The 13,449-nt window shown below is 53.4% G+C and overlaps 1 protein-coding gene across 3 annotated transcripts in view; it reads left to right on the top strand.

Annotated features, from left to right (window-relative positions):
• Mob3a (MOB kinase activator 3A) overlaps positions 1–12,962 on the top strand; it is a 15,490-nt gene extending 2,528 nt beyond the window's left edge. Inside the window, exons 2-6 of one of the 3 annotated variants that reach the window (XR_002821418.1) lie at positions 3,701–3,836; positions 8,409–8,914; positions 11,050–11,252; positions 12,188–12,841; positions 12,939–12,962. Coding sequence is in view for 2 of the 3 variants with exons in the window: in XM_004632691.2 (XP_004632748.1) it covers positions 8,494–8,914; positions 11,050–11,252; positions 12,188–12,217 (654 nt within the window). In the remaining variant the exon portion in view is untranslated. Of the gene's footprint in view, positions 1–3,139; positions 3,180–3,700; positions 3,837–8,408; positions 8,915–11,049; positions 11,253–12,187; positions 12,907–12,938 lie in introns of those variants that run through there. The other 2 variants (XM_023717104.1, XM_004632691.2) reach the window with 2 other exon arrangements.
• Positions 12,963–13,449: the final 487 nt, after the last annotated feature.

The raw sequence follows: 13,449 nt of genomic DNA, 5'->3' as shown, positions 1-13,449 counted from the left end.
TCATGAATACGGAACTGATAAGGATATTTAATAATTTAAATTTGGGGCTCATTTTTGAAACAAAGATTTCTAATTTCAGATTTTTTTTAATTTTATTTATGTGTGTGTGTGTGTGTGTGTGTGTGTGGCCAGCTCAACCCACCAGGGGGCGGGGCTGGCTGGCATGTGGTGCTGGGGGATTGAACTGCTGTCTCTGTGCTTTGCTAAGCTTGTTCTAAGTAGGTGCTTTAGAACACTGAGCCATCTCACCAGCCCCCTTTTTTTTTTTTTTTTAAACACTATGTTGCTTTATTCTTTTTCGTCTTTTTGGGCAGGAAGCACTTATTCCACTGAGCCATCTCCCCAACCCCTCTCAGGCTGGTCTTGAGCTCACTTTGTAGCCCAGGCTTGTCATGAACTCTCCCAGCAGTCCTCCTGCCTCAGCCTCCCAAGTGTGCATCACCCCACTGTTGAGCAGTTTATTATTTCACAGGATGTACACGTCCATCATCCACAGCCAGGCCTGTTGTTTCTTTTTTTTTTGGGGGGGGGGTCTTTCTGAGACAAGGTCTCATGCAGCTCAGGATGACCTAGAACCCACAATGATCCTTCCACCTCAGCCTCCCAAACGCCAGGACTCTAGCCGTGCGCCATCACAACTAACATCTGTCACCTTCCTTGTGGGTCCCGAGGCTGCACAGTCCTAGGTTACTTAAACACCTAGCCGTCTTTTCTGGCCAACATTCTGTGAAAATCCAAAGGAGAATAGGCCGTCTTTTCTGGCCAACAGGCTCCAGCTAGGATTGTCACTGTCCCCTAGCCTGTGGTTTCAGTAGGGGCACAGGCAGCAGCAGCTGCTCCCATGACCAAGGTGGGCCAGCCTGTGCTTTGTAAAGCTGGGTACCTGACGCACAGGGTTAACGTCAGGTCTCCCGCAGGTTGTGCTTACCTGCGTGGGATGTCCTGTTCTTTCATAAGGTGAGGGTAGCACAGAACTGTTTTCTACTTCTGATGTGGGGTTCCGGAGAGGGTCTCCTCTGGACCCTGGGACTGGGTCCCTTTCTGGTGTGGGCTGCAGGGTGCCAAGCAGCGCCCCTGGCCAGAAGCTCCCCAAGCAGTGACAGCCAAGTAGTTTATCCTCTGACAAGAGCCATGGTGCCCAGCGTGGGGCAGGGCAGGCTGGGGAGGGGCTAGAGAGGTGCCCGCAGGGACTCAGGCCCGCAGCTGCGCAGGGCACTCACTGCAGCCTGGAGGAAAAGGAAGTGGCCAGGGGCGTGAGCAAGCCAAGGCGGGATCACCCACACAGCACACCTGGCCCAGCACTCTAGAGGTTGAGGAAGGGACATCAAAAGTGGGAGCCCAGGAGCTGGGGAGATGGCTCAGTGGAATAAGCACTTCCCTGGCAAGCACAAGGGCCTGAGTTCAACCTCAGCAACTTAGCAAGACTCTGCCTCGAAACAAAAAGAGCTGGGGGAGGTGGGGAGATGGCTCAGTGGAATAAGTGCTTCCCTGGCAAGCGCAAGGGTCTGAGTTCAATCCCTGGTTTCACAAAAAAAAAAAAAAAAAAAGCTGGGGCTGGAGCTCTGTGCAGAGGCCCTGGATTCCTCCTAGCCCCACAGAAACCAAACCAAAGGAGTGTCAGGTTGGTGTCTGTGCCCAGCCTGTGGATACAGGTTTCAGAAAGTTCCAGGACGCTGGAGACCCTAGGTCTGACCCCCAGGGATGGGGGCCAAGGGACCTGGCTGGGAGAGCCCCCAGAATTCCCTCAGAGAGTCCCTGGTACAGAAAGGGGGAGCTGTTGAGAAAACCTAGAGGTGCTAACCTGAATCCAGTTTGCTGTCAGGGTCCTTGGGTGCTGCCACACAGGGGAGCTCCCTGGGACAGTGCTCAATACCTGCCCCGGAAGCAGCAGAGACAGCCCGGCCCAGTGTGTATAGCGCTCGGAACCCTGTTCTAGTGGAAAATGCTTCAGACTCAGATGTAAGGATTGAGACCCTATAGACCCAGTAGACCCTGTACTAAAATACAAAAAAAGAAAAAAAAAAAGTATGGGGCTGGGGAGATGGCTCAGTAGAGTAAGTGTTTGCCTGGCAAACGCAAGGGCCTGAGTTCAATTCACAGTTCCACCAAAAAACAAAACAAAACAGTTCCTGGGCTTGGGGAGATAGCTCAGTAGAATAAGCGCTTGCCTGGCAAGTGCAAGGACCTGAGTTCAGTCCCCTGTTCCGTAATAAAAAAAAAAAAAAAAAAAACCAACAGTGCCACTGATGGGCCAGCGAGATAGCTCAGCAGACTAAGCACCTGCTTAGGCAAGCGCAGGGACTGGGGTTCTGTCCCCAGCACCATATGCTGCACCAGCCCCACCCGCCGGGCATGCTGAGCAGGCACCAAGACCAGGCATGGTGGCACATGCCTATAATTGCCGCTCTGGGGAGACTGAAAACAGGAGGGTCATCACGAGTCCCTCCCTGTACCAAATACATTTTTTAGAAAAGTAGAAAAAATAGGGGCTGGTGAGATGGCTCAGTGGTCTAAAGCACCTACTTAGAACAAGCTAAGCTAAGCAAAGCACAGGGACCGTGGTTCAATCCACCAGCACTACATGCCAGCCAGCCCCGCCCCCTGGTGGGCTGAGCTGGCCACACACACACAATCAATCAATCAATAAAAGTAGAAAAAATAGTGCCACTGAGCAGACCCTAGATATTTGCACCATTCTTTTTCTTTTTCTCTTTTTAGTTCTAGGGACCAAATTCATAAAACATTGAGCTATACCCCCCCACACCCCTTTTTTATTTTTTGTTTTTTGAGGCAGGATCTCAGTATGTAGCCCAGGCTCACTGTGAACTCCAGCATCTTCCTGTTGTAGCCTCCTGAGTGCTAAGAGCTAAGATTACATGTGTGCCGCCACACTCAGCTTTGTTTTTTGTTTTTTTGTGTGTGTTTTTTCTTGAAACGGGGTCTCACCGAGTCATTAAGTTGCTCAGGCAAACTTGGGATCATCCTGTCTCAGCCTCCCATGTAGCTGGGATGCAGAGTGTTGGCCACACCCATCACTATAATCCTCTGTCTGCATGTGGCCATCTTTCCCTTGTCTTCACGTCACCTTCCTCTTCTGTCTGTCCAATTTCTGAAGGTTTTGTTTTTTTGTTTTTTGCAGAACCGGGGATTGAACTCAGGCCCTTGCGCTTGCCAGGCAAGTGTTTATTCTACTGAGCTATCTCCCTGGCCCCCTGAGTTTTTTTATTTGCTTATTTATTTACTTGGTTCAGGTTTGGAACCCAGGGTCTTGAGCAAGCACCCATCATCCTTAGATTAAGGGAGACTTGGGGGTATAACTCAGTGGTAGAGCATTTGACTGCAGATTAAGGGACAGCTCTGGGGTGCAGACTTTGTTCGCAGGGATAGTGCAGGGCTGGGAGCGGTCTTCCAGCCAAATACTGGGGCTGCCAAGCTGGACGCCAGGGTTGCAGCGATCAAGAACATTATAGAGCCAATCTCTGCACTCAGGCTACCCGCTGCTGCAGCAGGATGTGGAAGGTTCCGGAAGGAAGTGGGTGACTCGGCTGAGAGCTGCTGCACCTCAGCCCTGGGAGGGGTCGGGACAGTTGTTTGCTTAGAGGAACCACTTGTGCAGTATTTTGTTTTCAGAAAAAAAAAAGGAAAAGGAGGGAGTGTGCTGGGGCAGAGGAGTTTGTCATCTTACCTTTTGACCTTCTAGAAGTTTCCAGTGTCACTGGAGTCTTGTGGATCTGTGAGAAGACCCAGAGGGCCAACAGCTGTTATCGTTCAGTTTTAAGAAGCCGTTGAGAGATCACAGAGGACCGGGAAACTGTGCCTGGGGACTTGGGACAGCGGTAAGACGGTTGTGGCCTGAGGCCTGTCACAGGGAGCCAGTCATGCCTTGGCCATATTTCGAGTGTTTATTTTTGATAGGATCATGTTGGCTTTTGATAGGGACTCTGCCCATCCAAGAAGTTTCTAGAAAAAATTACTTTCACCTTAAAAAAAAAATCCTCCAGCTTTCTTGCTTTTCGGAGGGGCTCAAACGCTGGTCCTTTGCTCTGGGTCACGTCCCCACCCCTTTCCTAATTTTTTTTTATTTTGAGACAGCATCTAGCCAAGTCGTTACATTGCCCAGGCTAGACTCAACTGCCTTGGTCTCCTAAAGTTCTGGTTTAGAAGTGTGCGCTGCCATGGCCAGCTCTCCTACTTTCTGAGAGGAGACAGCAATGTGGGCAGAGACTTTGTCAGCCTCTCTGCCACCCTGGTTGCTAGAACAGTCTGGGTGGGAGTCTATAGCCAGGCATGAAGGGTTGTAGAGAAAGACAGGCCTGAGACACAAGCTAGAGTGGAGCCAAGGGTCGCCAGGTTGCTGCTGGGGTGCCACTGGGGTGGGAGATGAGCCCCCAGCCTGCCCTGCTCAGGCGACATTGTTGGAGGGAACCCCCAGAACTGTGGTGGGAAGGCCCCAAAAGGTCACAGCTGCAGGGGCGGGAGGGGTTCGAATGTCCTCTGTGCTGTGGTTCCTGTGAGTGTTGGAAAGTTCGTTCTTGACGAATGAGGAAGCAGAGGGTAGGCAGGAGGGAGAGCCCGGGCCGCGGTGTCATCCCATATGGAAGGGCTGAGGCAGGAGGACGATTGCAAGTCAGAGCCCAACCTCCACAGCTTACCAAGACTCTGCTCCGAAATAAAGTTTTAAAAAGGGGTGGGGATTTAGCTCAGTGCAAAGGCCCTGGTTCAGTCCCCAGAACTGCCAAAAAAAAAAAAAAAAAAAAGGAAGGAAGGAAGCAGGTGGTGGCCGGCTATGCCTGGCTGAGTAGCTGAGGGACGGAGCTAGTATCAGCCTGATGTTGTCCCCCAACCCTGGGTAGCATGAGCCTGTGGCTTGGAGACCAGGATGGGGCTCTGGACAGGACCTTCATGGGAGACACAGGATTTTCCCCTGTCCCCTCATGGACGGCAGTGAGTGGCCATAGGCAGTTGCCATGGAGGCAGTGGCCAGTCCAGGCACAAGGACTCCCATTGTCCCCAGCCACCCAGCCCTGGATCTGTTTCTGACACCAGGAACAGTGCTTGGGGCTGGCCCCTCTGAGGTGCAGAAGTCAGGGTGACTTGGCCGCCTAACCAGCACTGGAGGGGCCCTGGTGAGGGGACCCTAGTTTCAGCATGGGCTGGTGGAGTTCCAGCCTCCGAGTTGTGTGGGGTACTGGGTGCCTGTGCCCCACAATCTAGCCACTTCTCTCTCCCAGCAGATGTGAAGATACAAAGAGCTGTCCCTGTCCAGCCCTGAGGGGCTTGTCCACAGATGCTGCCCCAGGGGACACCAGGCCATGCCTGGGGACACAAGTAGCTGAGAAAGCGCTCCAGCCTGCGGTGGGCAGGGATGCTGATTGGCACCCTGCAGGGCTCTCGGGTGTCCCCGAGAACGTAGCATACCAATCCGTGTCCCAGAGCCTGGGAGCATCCTGGCCCCTGGGCAGCCGTCTGCGAAGTGGAGATGGCGTCTTTCCACAGGAAGCTGTGAAGCACCCGTCAGAGCCAGGGGGCAGGAAGTGCTGACATGCTGGTGGGCTCCCTACTGGCTGCGCTCCTGCCCCTGTGAGCACAGTAGTCAGTCGCACTGGTGTGCCACACACTCTCCATGCGGCCCCTGGGTATAGCAGTGACCTTCTCCAACCTTTTGAGAGATGGCCACCTCTCCCTGGGGACTGCACCACATCACATATCTGCCCACCATTTGTGAGGTCTCCCTGGGCATCCTAGGTTGACATCAAATGCATGATGACAGCCCTCCGGCCTCAGCCTCCCAAGTGCTGCGATGCCAGGCATGAGTGCACCACCATGCTGGGCTTTGAAGGCCTGGTTCAGTTTGCAAACCACTGCTGCCCTCGAAATTGCTTCATTCTCTCTCCCCATCCCCGGCTCTGTGTCAGCCCTACCTCCTTAGTTCCCCTGGGACAATTCACACTGTCCTAAGTTTGTGTCCTAATGCCGAAAGCCCTGAGGCAACCTGGGTGACACAGTGCAGGGACAGGCCACCTCACTCCTCCACCCTGTCCTGTGGTGCATTCTGAGTGGCCTCTGATGCCCCTGCTTCCCAGGGTTTCCTGTTGATGTGAGGACAGATCCTCATAGACTCAGAGGCTGGAAAACATTTATTCTCTCAGTCCCAGGGGCAGGAGGCTGATTTGGGGCCTCCAGGGGCGGGGGGTGGGGCTGCTCCTCCTGAGTCCCGGGGCGAACCCAGTCCCCTGGCAGCCTGCGGCCCCTGCCTGCCTCTTGCCCTCCCACACCTGCCCTCCTTTTCACAGTGCTGGGGGTGGAATCCAGGGCCTTGGTACTGAGCTATGTCACACTTGAAACAGGGACTTGCTAAATTGCCTGGCCTGGGCTCCAACTTATGATCCTCCTGCCTCAGCTTCCTGCATAGCTGGGGCCTGGTGAATCACTCTGTGTTGTCCTAGGCCACGTTTTGGTGTCACCCTGCAGCGGCTATGGGAGACACATGTCACCAGTGTGGTGCCCCCTGAGACTCATGGCGTGGGGTCCCCTCGGACGTGCCACAAGGTCAGGCCCTTTGGTCATGAAAGAAAGAAATTGACTCCAGAGATTTAAGCAAAAAGAAAAATAGAAGTGCCGGAGCTTCATCATGTTTATTGCGTACTTCTAAGCGCTTGTTTATGCTAAGCAGGTGCCCCTTGAGTCTAGGACCCAGCCCAGCAGCCCCAGGGCCCCAGGTGTCCCCAGGCCCCAGGCCTTTTTGTCCCTGCCTCAGCCACTTCCCGTTTCTGCCACTTCCTCTCCCTGTGTTCCTAATCTGACACAGGCCCCATAGGTCACAGCCAAGTCCACATTGCCAGGCACCATCATTGGCAGTGACAGAAATGACAGTGGCGACACAGGCAATTCCCTGTGGCACAGGCACACCATGCAGCATGAATGGTGTCTCTTCTCACCTGACTGGGAATAGAATCAGTCCATCCCTGCTAGACCAGGAGTGTCTTGCAGGCTGAGAAATGCAGGCGGGAGACACGCACAGGCCTGGGCCAGGCGGCCACATGCTGGCCGCACCCCTGGTCTCCAGTGTGCTCTTCAGGCTTGCTTTCTTTTCTTCTCTCTCTCTCTCTCTCTCTCTCTCTCTCTCTCTCTCTCTCTCTCTCTCTCTCTCTCTTTGTGACTTTGGGAGTGGAACCCAGGCCTCTGCCAAGCTCCATCCCTGGCCCTTGTTATTTTTTATTTTATTTTATTTGAAAGGCAGGGTTTTGTACGTGATCCAGCTAGCTTAGAACTCAAGGCAATTCTCCTGCTTCCACCTCCTAAGTCCTGGGGTGACAGGCGTGCACCCAGCTGGAAGCGTGGCCTTTGCACCTCGATTAAATTAAGATGGTGTCACATGCAGTCCTGCAGGCCTTGTCCAGCTACTAGGGATTTGGACACAGTCCTGGGGAGCAGAGCCCATGAAGGACAGGAGTGTTTTATCTGTGAGCTCCAGGGGTCCTAGATCAAGATATGGGCCGGGCTGGCTGCAAATGAGGGCATGGGAAGAATCTGATGCCAGGCGCATCCGCAGCATCGGGAGGTGGCTGTAATTCTGGTTGTTCCTTGACTTCTGGCCATCTTGTTCCAGATTTGCATGGCTGTCCTTTCTGTGGCCATCAGCATCATCTCTACCATATCTTCCTTTTTTTTTTTTTTTTTTTTTTTTTTTTTACAAGGTCTCATTGTATATTCTAGGCTGGTCTGGAACTCACTATGTAACCCAGGCTGGCCTCAAACTCCCAGTGATCCTCCTGTCTCATCCTTCGGAGCGCTGGGACATGCATGGTACCAAGCCTGACTTCTGTCTCCGCTTCTTTTTCCTTTCAGAACTGACAGTGGTCAGCTGTGTCTGAAATCTTTTTCTTTTTGTTTTTTCTTTTGGGTACTGGGGATTGAACTCAGGACCATACGCTTGCCAGGCAAGCACTTATTCTACTGTCTCCCCAGCCCCTAAATGTTTTTCTAATTTATTTATTATTTAATTTTTTCAGTACTGGAGATTGAACTGAAGGCCTTCACACAGAGCTCTACCCCTGTCCCTTTCATTGGGCTAAGTTGTCCTCCTGCCTCAGCCTCCCAGAATGCTGGGATGACAGGTGTGCGTCATCACACCCAGCTCTGTCTCCCAAGAGCACTAGCCATTGGATTCAGTGCCACCCAGGGAGTCTAAGATGACCTCACCTCTACACCTTAACCTCTTCTCACCTTCAAGGACTCTGTTTCTGTATAAGGTCCACCCCAGAGCTTCCGTGGGTCAGGATGGGGACATCTTGTGGAGGCCACCATGAGGGCTGAAGCTCCACATGGGGAATGTGGGGGGCAGAAAGGCATGGTGTCTGCAGCTGTGAGCAGGCCCTAATTTGTGCCTCTCTCTCAATGAATTTCAGAGCACAGGGAAGAGCCGGGAGCTTGCCTAGGTCCCACGGCAGCTGACCTCCCTCGTGAAGCAGCTCTGCAAGTCCCAGGGCCGAGATGTCCAGCCCGTTCCTGAAACAGGTCTTCCAAAAGGACAAGACCTTCCGACCCAAGCGCAAGTTCGAGCCAGGCACCCAGCGCTTTGAGCTGCACAAGCGGGCGCAGGCGTCTCTGCATGCGGGGCTAGACCTCCGACAGGCCGTGCAGCTGCCGCCGGGCGAGGAGCTCAACGACTGGGTGGCGGTGCACGTAGTGGACTTCTTCAACCGCCTCAACCTCATCTACGGTACAGTGAGCGATGGCTGCACGGAGCGCTCCTGCCCCATCATGTCCGGGGGCCCCAAGTACGAGTACCGCTGGCAGGATGAGCACCGATTCCGCAAGCCCACGGCACTGTCTGCCCCGCGCTACATGGATCTGCTCATGGACTGGGTCGAGGTGCAGATCAACAATGAGGACATCTTCCCCACCAATGTCGGTGAGCCACGGGCGGGCACTGGGGCTGAGGGCTTCCTCCACACTGGGCCGAGGTCTCGCTTTCCTGCCCACATGGCAGGCTGAGGTAGGAGGGTCCCTGAGAGTCCAAGGGCAGCCTGGACTACATAGCCAGACCATCTCTCAAAAAAACAAAAATTAAAAAAATAATAATAATAGTGGCTAGGGGCTGGTGAGATGGCTCAGTGGTCTAAAGCACCTACTTAGAACAAGTTTAGCAAAGCACTGGGACCACGGTTCAATCCCCCAGCACCACATGCCAGCCCCCCGTGGGCTCTGGTGGGCACACACACACACACACACACACACACACACACGAATAAAATTTAAAGAAATAATAATAAAAAAATAAATAAATTTAAAAAAATAATAATAATAATGGCTGGCCAAATAGCGGATTAAAGCGCCTGCAAGCAGGGGCTGGGGGTTGATCCCGGACCTGCCCTGCCAGCCCTGCCCCCAGGGCGCACTGAGACAACTGGGTGTGGTGACACACACCTATAAGCCTCTTTTTTTTTTTTTTATTTGTGTGTTTGTGTGTGTGTGTGTGTGTGTGGCCAGCTCAAGCCTCTTGGGAGCTGTAAATGGGCGGATCCCTATGAGTCCAATCTAGTAGTGAGACCCTGAACACCCTTTAGACCCTTCCCTAAAAAAAAAAAAAAAAAAAAAAGTGAGAATAGGAAAAGAAAGGTCCAAATGAGTTTTAGCTCTGCTTTTTGTTTTTGTAAGTAATGGTTTTGTTGATACGTAATTCCTTTATCGTATCATTCATACATACTCACCCTTTATTTCTTGTGGTAGCGGGGATTGAACCCAAAAACTGCATTGAGCTACATCACCAGCCCTTTTTGTTTTCTATTTTGAGAACAGGGTGTTGGTAAATTACCCAGACTGGGCTTGAACTCTAGATCCTCCTGGCTCAGTCTCCTAAGGCACTGCCGTGATAGGTGTGTGCCACTGTCCCCAGCTTCATTCATCCTTTTAAAATGTGTAATTCAGTGCCTGCTTAGGCAAGCTTAGGGACTGGGGTTCAATCCCCAGCACCACATTCTGTGCTGGCCCCTCCTCCCAGTGCGCTTGAGCCAGCACTGAGACCGCCTATAATCCCAGCACTGGGGGGAAAACTGAAAACAGGAGGATCATTTAAAAAAAAAAAAAGTGTGTAATTTAGCCAGGTGTGGTGGCACATGCCTCTAATCCTGGCCCTTGCGAGGCTGAGGCAAGAAAATCCTAAAATTGAGGCCAGCATGGCCTACATAGCAAGACCACACACACTGCAAGTAGAAAGACAGCCTCAGGCTGCTCACATCTGCCAGCACCCTGGGGATCAGGCTACACCTTGGAGCCTCTGTGCCCCTGCTCTGTCCTGCACCGTGGGGCTGGAGTGCACACTCACGGGAGACCCTGTGGGAGTCTCCACGGGCCTGGGGCCAAGGGCCCCAAGCTGGTGCCTCCGAGCTGCACACCTTTGTTATTTTGTTGTCCTGGGATCCAAGGGCAGCTCAGGCCTCCTGGGCCGGCAGTCCAGGCGTAGGCAATGGGGCTGTCCCTCCCACAATCCCTGGGAGAACCCGCATCCCTGTCTCGGCCTCTGGTGGCCCTCACAGTCTTAGCTTCAGTCCTTACTGGGCACAGGGAAGCCCAGCGACATTGACTGGATTGAGCGACCCCAATGCACAAACTCCTACAGTAACAGCTATGGTCAGTGTCCCAGACATCTGTACAGAGACCCCTGAATGAGCAGGAAAGAACACTGTGGCGGGGAGATGGTAGCTCAGGTTCTTGAGGGAGCTACCGTAGGGTACTCCACAGGAAGACAGGAGGGTGGTTGGAGGAAACCTGTCTCAGGCAGTGACTAGGGTGTGGCTGTATGACCTTGGCCTAGGGTCTTTTTTTTTTTTCCCAGTTCAGGCTGGCCTTGAACTCCCATGATCCTCCTGCCTCAGACTCCTCAGTATGGGGACAGTAGGTGTGGTGGGCCAGTGTCTGCACCTCTCTGAGCTGTTAGCTCACACACCTGCAGGTCAGAGGTGAGGCACACCCTGCTCAGGCTGTAGCCAGGGCTCTCAGGCAAACCTGGCCTCCATGGTCCTCCCCCCCACCCTCTGCCCTCTCTAGGCACCCCATTCCCCAAGAACTTCCTGCAGGCCGTGCGGAAGATCATGTCACGCCTCTTCCGCGTCTTCGTGCACGTCTATATCCACCACTTCGATCGCATCGCGCAGATGGGCTCCGAGGCACACGTGAACACCTGCTACAAGCACTTCTACTACTTCGTCACTGAGTTCGGCCTCATTGACACCAAGGAGCTAGAGCCGCTGGTGAGTGGGGAGGTGGCAGGGACCAGGAGCCCAGGGCCTCCTCACAGCAGCTTCAGGGACAGGCCCAGTCCTTACTGCAGCCACTGATTCTGGTTCCTTTGCACTGCACAGCACTGACCTTAGGTTCAAAAGCTCCCAAGCACATGCCTGGGACACTGAGGCAGGAAGATCACAAGTTTGAGCCCAGCTTGGGTACCTTAGTGACTTAGGGAGATCTTGTCTCAAAAAATAAAAAGGTTAAAAAAATAATAATAAAAAAAAAAGGTTGAAGATGCAATCAGTGCGAAGGCCCTAGGTTCAGCCCTCAGTGCAGTGTAAAAACAAGAAAAAGAACTTACAGGAGAGGTGGGGCCTGAGGCCACCAGAGTCTGCTCCCCCTCTGTGGGCATCATGGGGACATGGGCACCCAGCCGACTCCCCAAGCAGGGCTAGCACTCACGGTGGCCGTCTCCCTCCACCCTGCTACCCCCACATGCCACCTAAAGGTAAAGACCTTAAATCCTGGGGTTATGCGTCAGACCCCACTTCAAATTCCCAGTGGACGGAGCACTGTCACCAGTGCCCTGTGTGTAGGTCCCTGCATTCCAGGATGGACCCGGAGCAGGGATGGTACAGCTCCCACCAACCCCCATGCTGGCCTCCCAGACCCCTGGTGCTGTGAACCGGGCATCTGGTTGCCCAGCAAACTACCCCAGCTGGGTTCTGAGGAGCAGCCTTGCTATTTGTTGTGCTTGTCGTTGAGACAGGGTCTTACTATATAGTCCAGGCTGGCCTTGAACTCATGTGTACCCCAGGCTGGACTCGAGCTCACGGTGATCCTCCTGCTTTAGCCTCCTGAGTGCCGGATGACCGGCCACACACCTGGCTTCCTGTGAATGTTAACTGTGTGGCCTCCTGTGTGTCTGTCTGTGTCCGTGTCCTGTTCCTCTTAACAGAAAGAAATGACCACTCGGATGTGCCACTAAGACCCAGCCAGCCTCAGATACTCACGGGAGGGCACCTTTGAGACTCTGGCAGCTTTGATCCTCCAGCTGGGTGTCATGGGGACTTCTTGTCCCTCGCCAGCTGGCTGCACAGGGTCCTCAAAAGCCTAGGACCACGGATTCCTCCCTTCGTGGCCCCAAGTCACCTCCAAGAGCCTGTGCCTCCTGTCTGCCCAGGTGAAGGCAGGACTTGAACTCTGGGCCCAAGTGTCCTCAATGACCAGGAAACTGTGTCCGTGAGCACCCTCCTGCCATGGGATGCGGTGTCCCTTCCTCTGGTGTCCTGCCCCACTGCTCAGGAGAGAGCCTGGCTCCCATTCCTTATCCCAGCCCCTAGCCCATTTCCAAAGAGGTACTGCTGGACCCCTTGGGACCTTTGTCACCTGGGTGTCCCTCTCTTGCCACGTCTCTTCCTTCAGCTGCCCCAGAATACTGACCTCACTCCTCCCTCCAATCTCTAGACTCGGGCACTGAGTCCAGGGTGATCCTCCTGCCTTCGCCATGACTTGAAGCCATCTTCCTGTGTCAGTGAGAGACTTAATTTGTGGACAGCCTCATTTACAAGCATCTTGACATGTTCTTAAAGGTGCTTCAAAACGGGTCCTAGTGGGGCCAGGGAGATGGCTCAGTAGAATATGCGCACAAAGGCCTGAGTTCAATCCCTGGTTCCAAAAAAAAAAAAGAAAAGAAAAAGAAAAAAGAGGGGGCTGGGGGGATGGCTCAGTGGAATAAGCGCTTCCCTGGCAAGCGCAAGGGCCTGAGTTCAATCCCCGGTTCCGCAAAAAAAAAAAAAAAAACCCAAAAAACTGGTCCTAGTGGCCTACATGGTAAGTCCAACACTTGGAAGGCTGAGGCAGGCAGGAGGATCGCCCACAGTTCAAGACCAGCCTGGGCTACCTAACCAGACCCTATCTCAAAAAAACCCCTTGTTTTTTATTTTGTTTTGTTTTTAAGCAAGTAAATGAAAGCCTGCTGTCTCTGGAGCTGTCCCCCCATCACAGGGGCCCCAGGAATTAATTCCCCTGTGGCAACTTCCCTCATCCACCCTTGCCAGAAATTGCTCCCTGGGTGCCTGAGAACCATATTGTAAGCTGGCATGGTGACCCTCACCTGTCATCCCAGCACTCTGGGAGACTGAGGCAGGAGGATCACAAGTTGAAGCCCAGCCTGGGTGATTTAGTGACTTAGACCCTGTCTCAAAAGAAAGGAAAGGG

This window comes from Octodon degus, unplaced genomic scaffold, assembly GCF_000260255.1.
Source record: "Octodon degus isolate 3935 unplaced genomic scaffold, OctDeg1.0 scaffold00050, whole genome shotgun sequence".
NCBI classification, from domain to species: Eukaryota; Metazoa; Chordata; class Mammalia; order Rodentia; family Octodontidae; genus Octodon; species Octodon degus.
The sequence above is the reverse complement of the archived record's forward strand: the minus strand, read 5'-3'. Positions and strand labels throughout refer to the sequence as shown.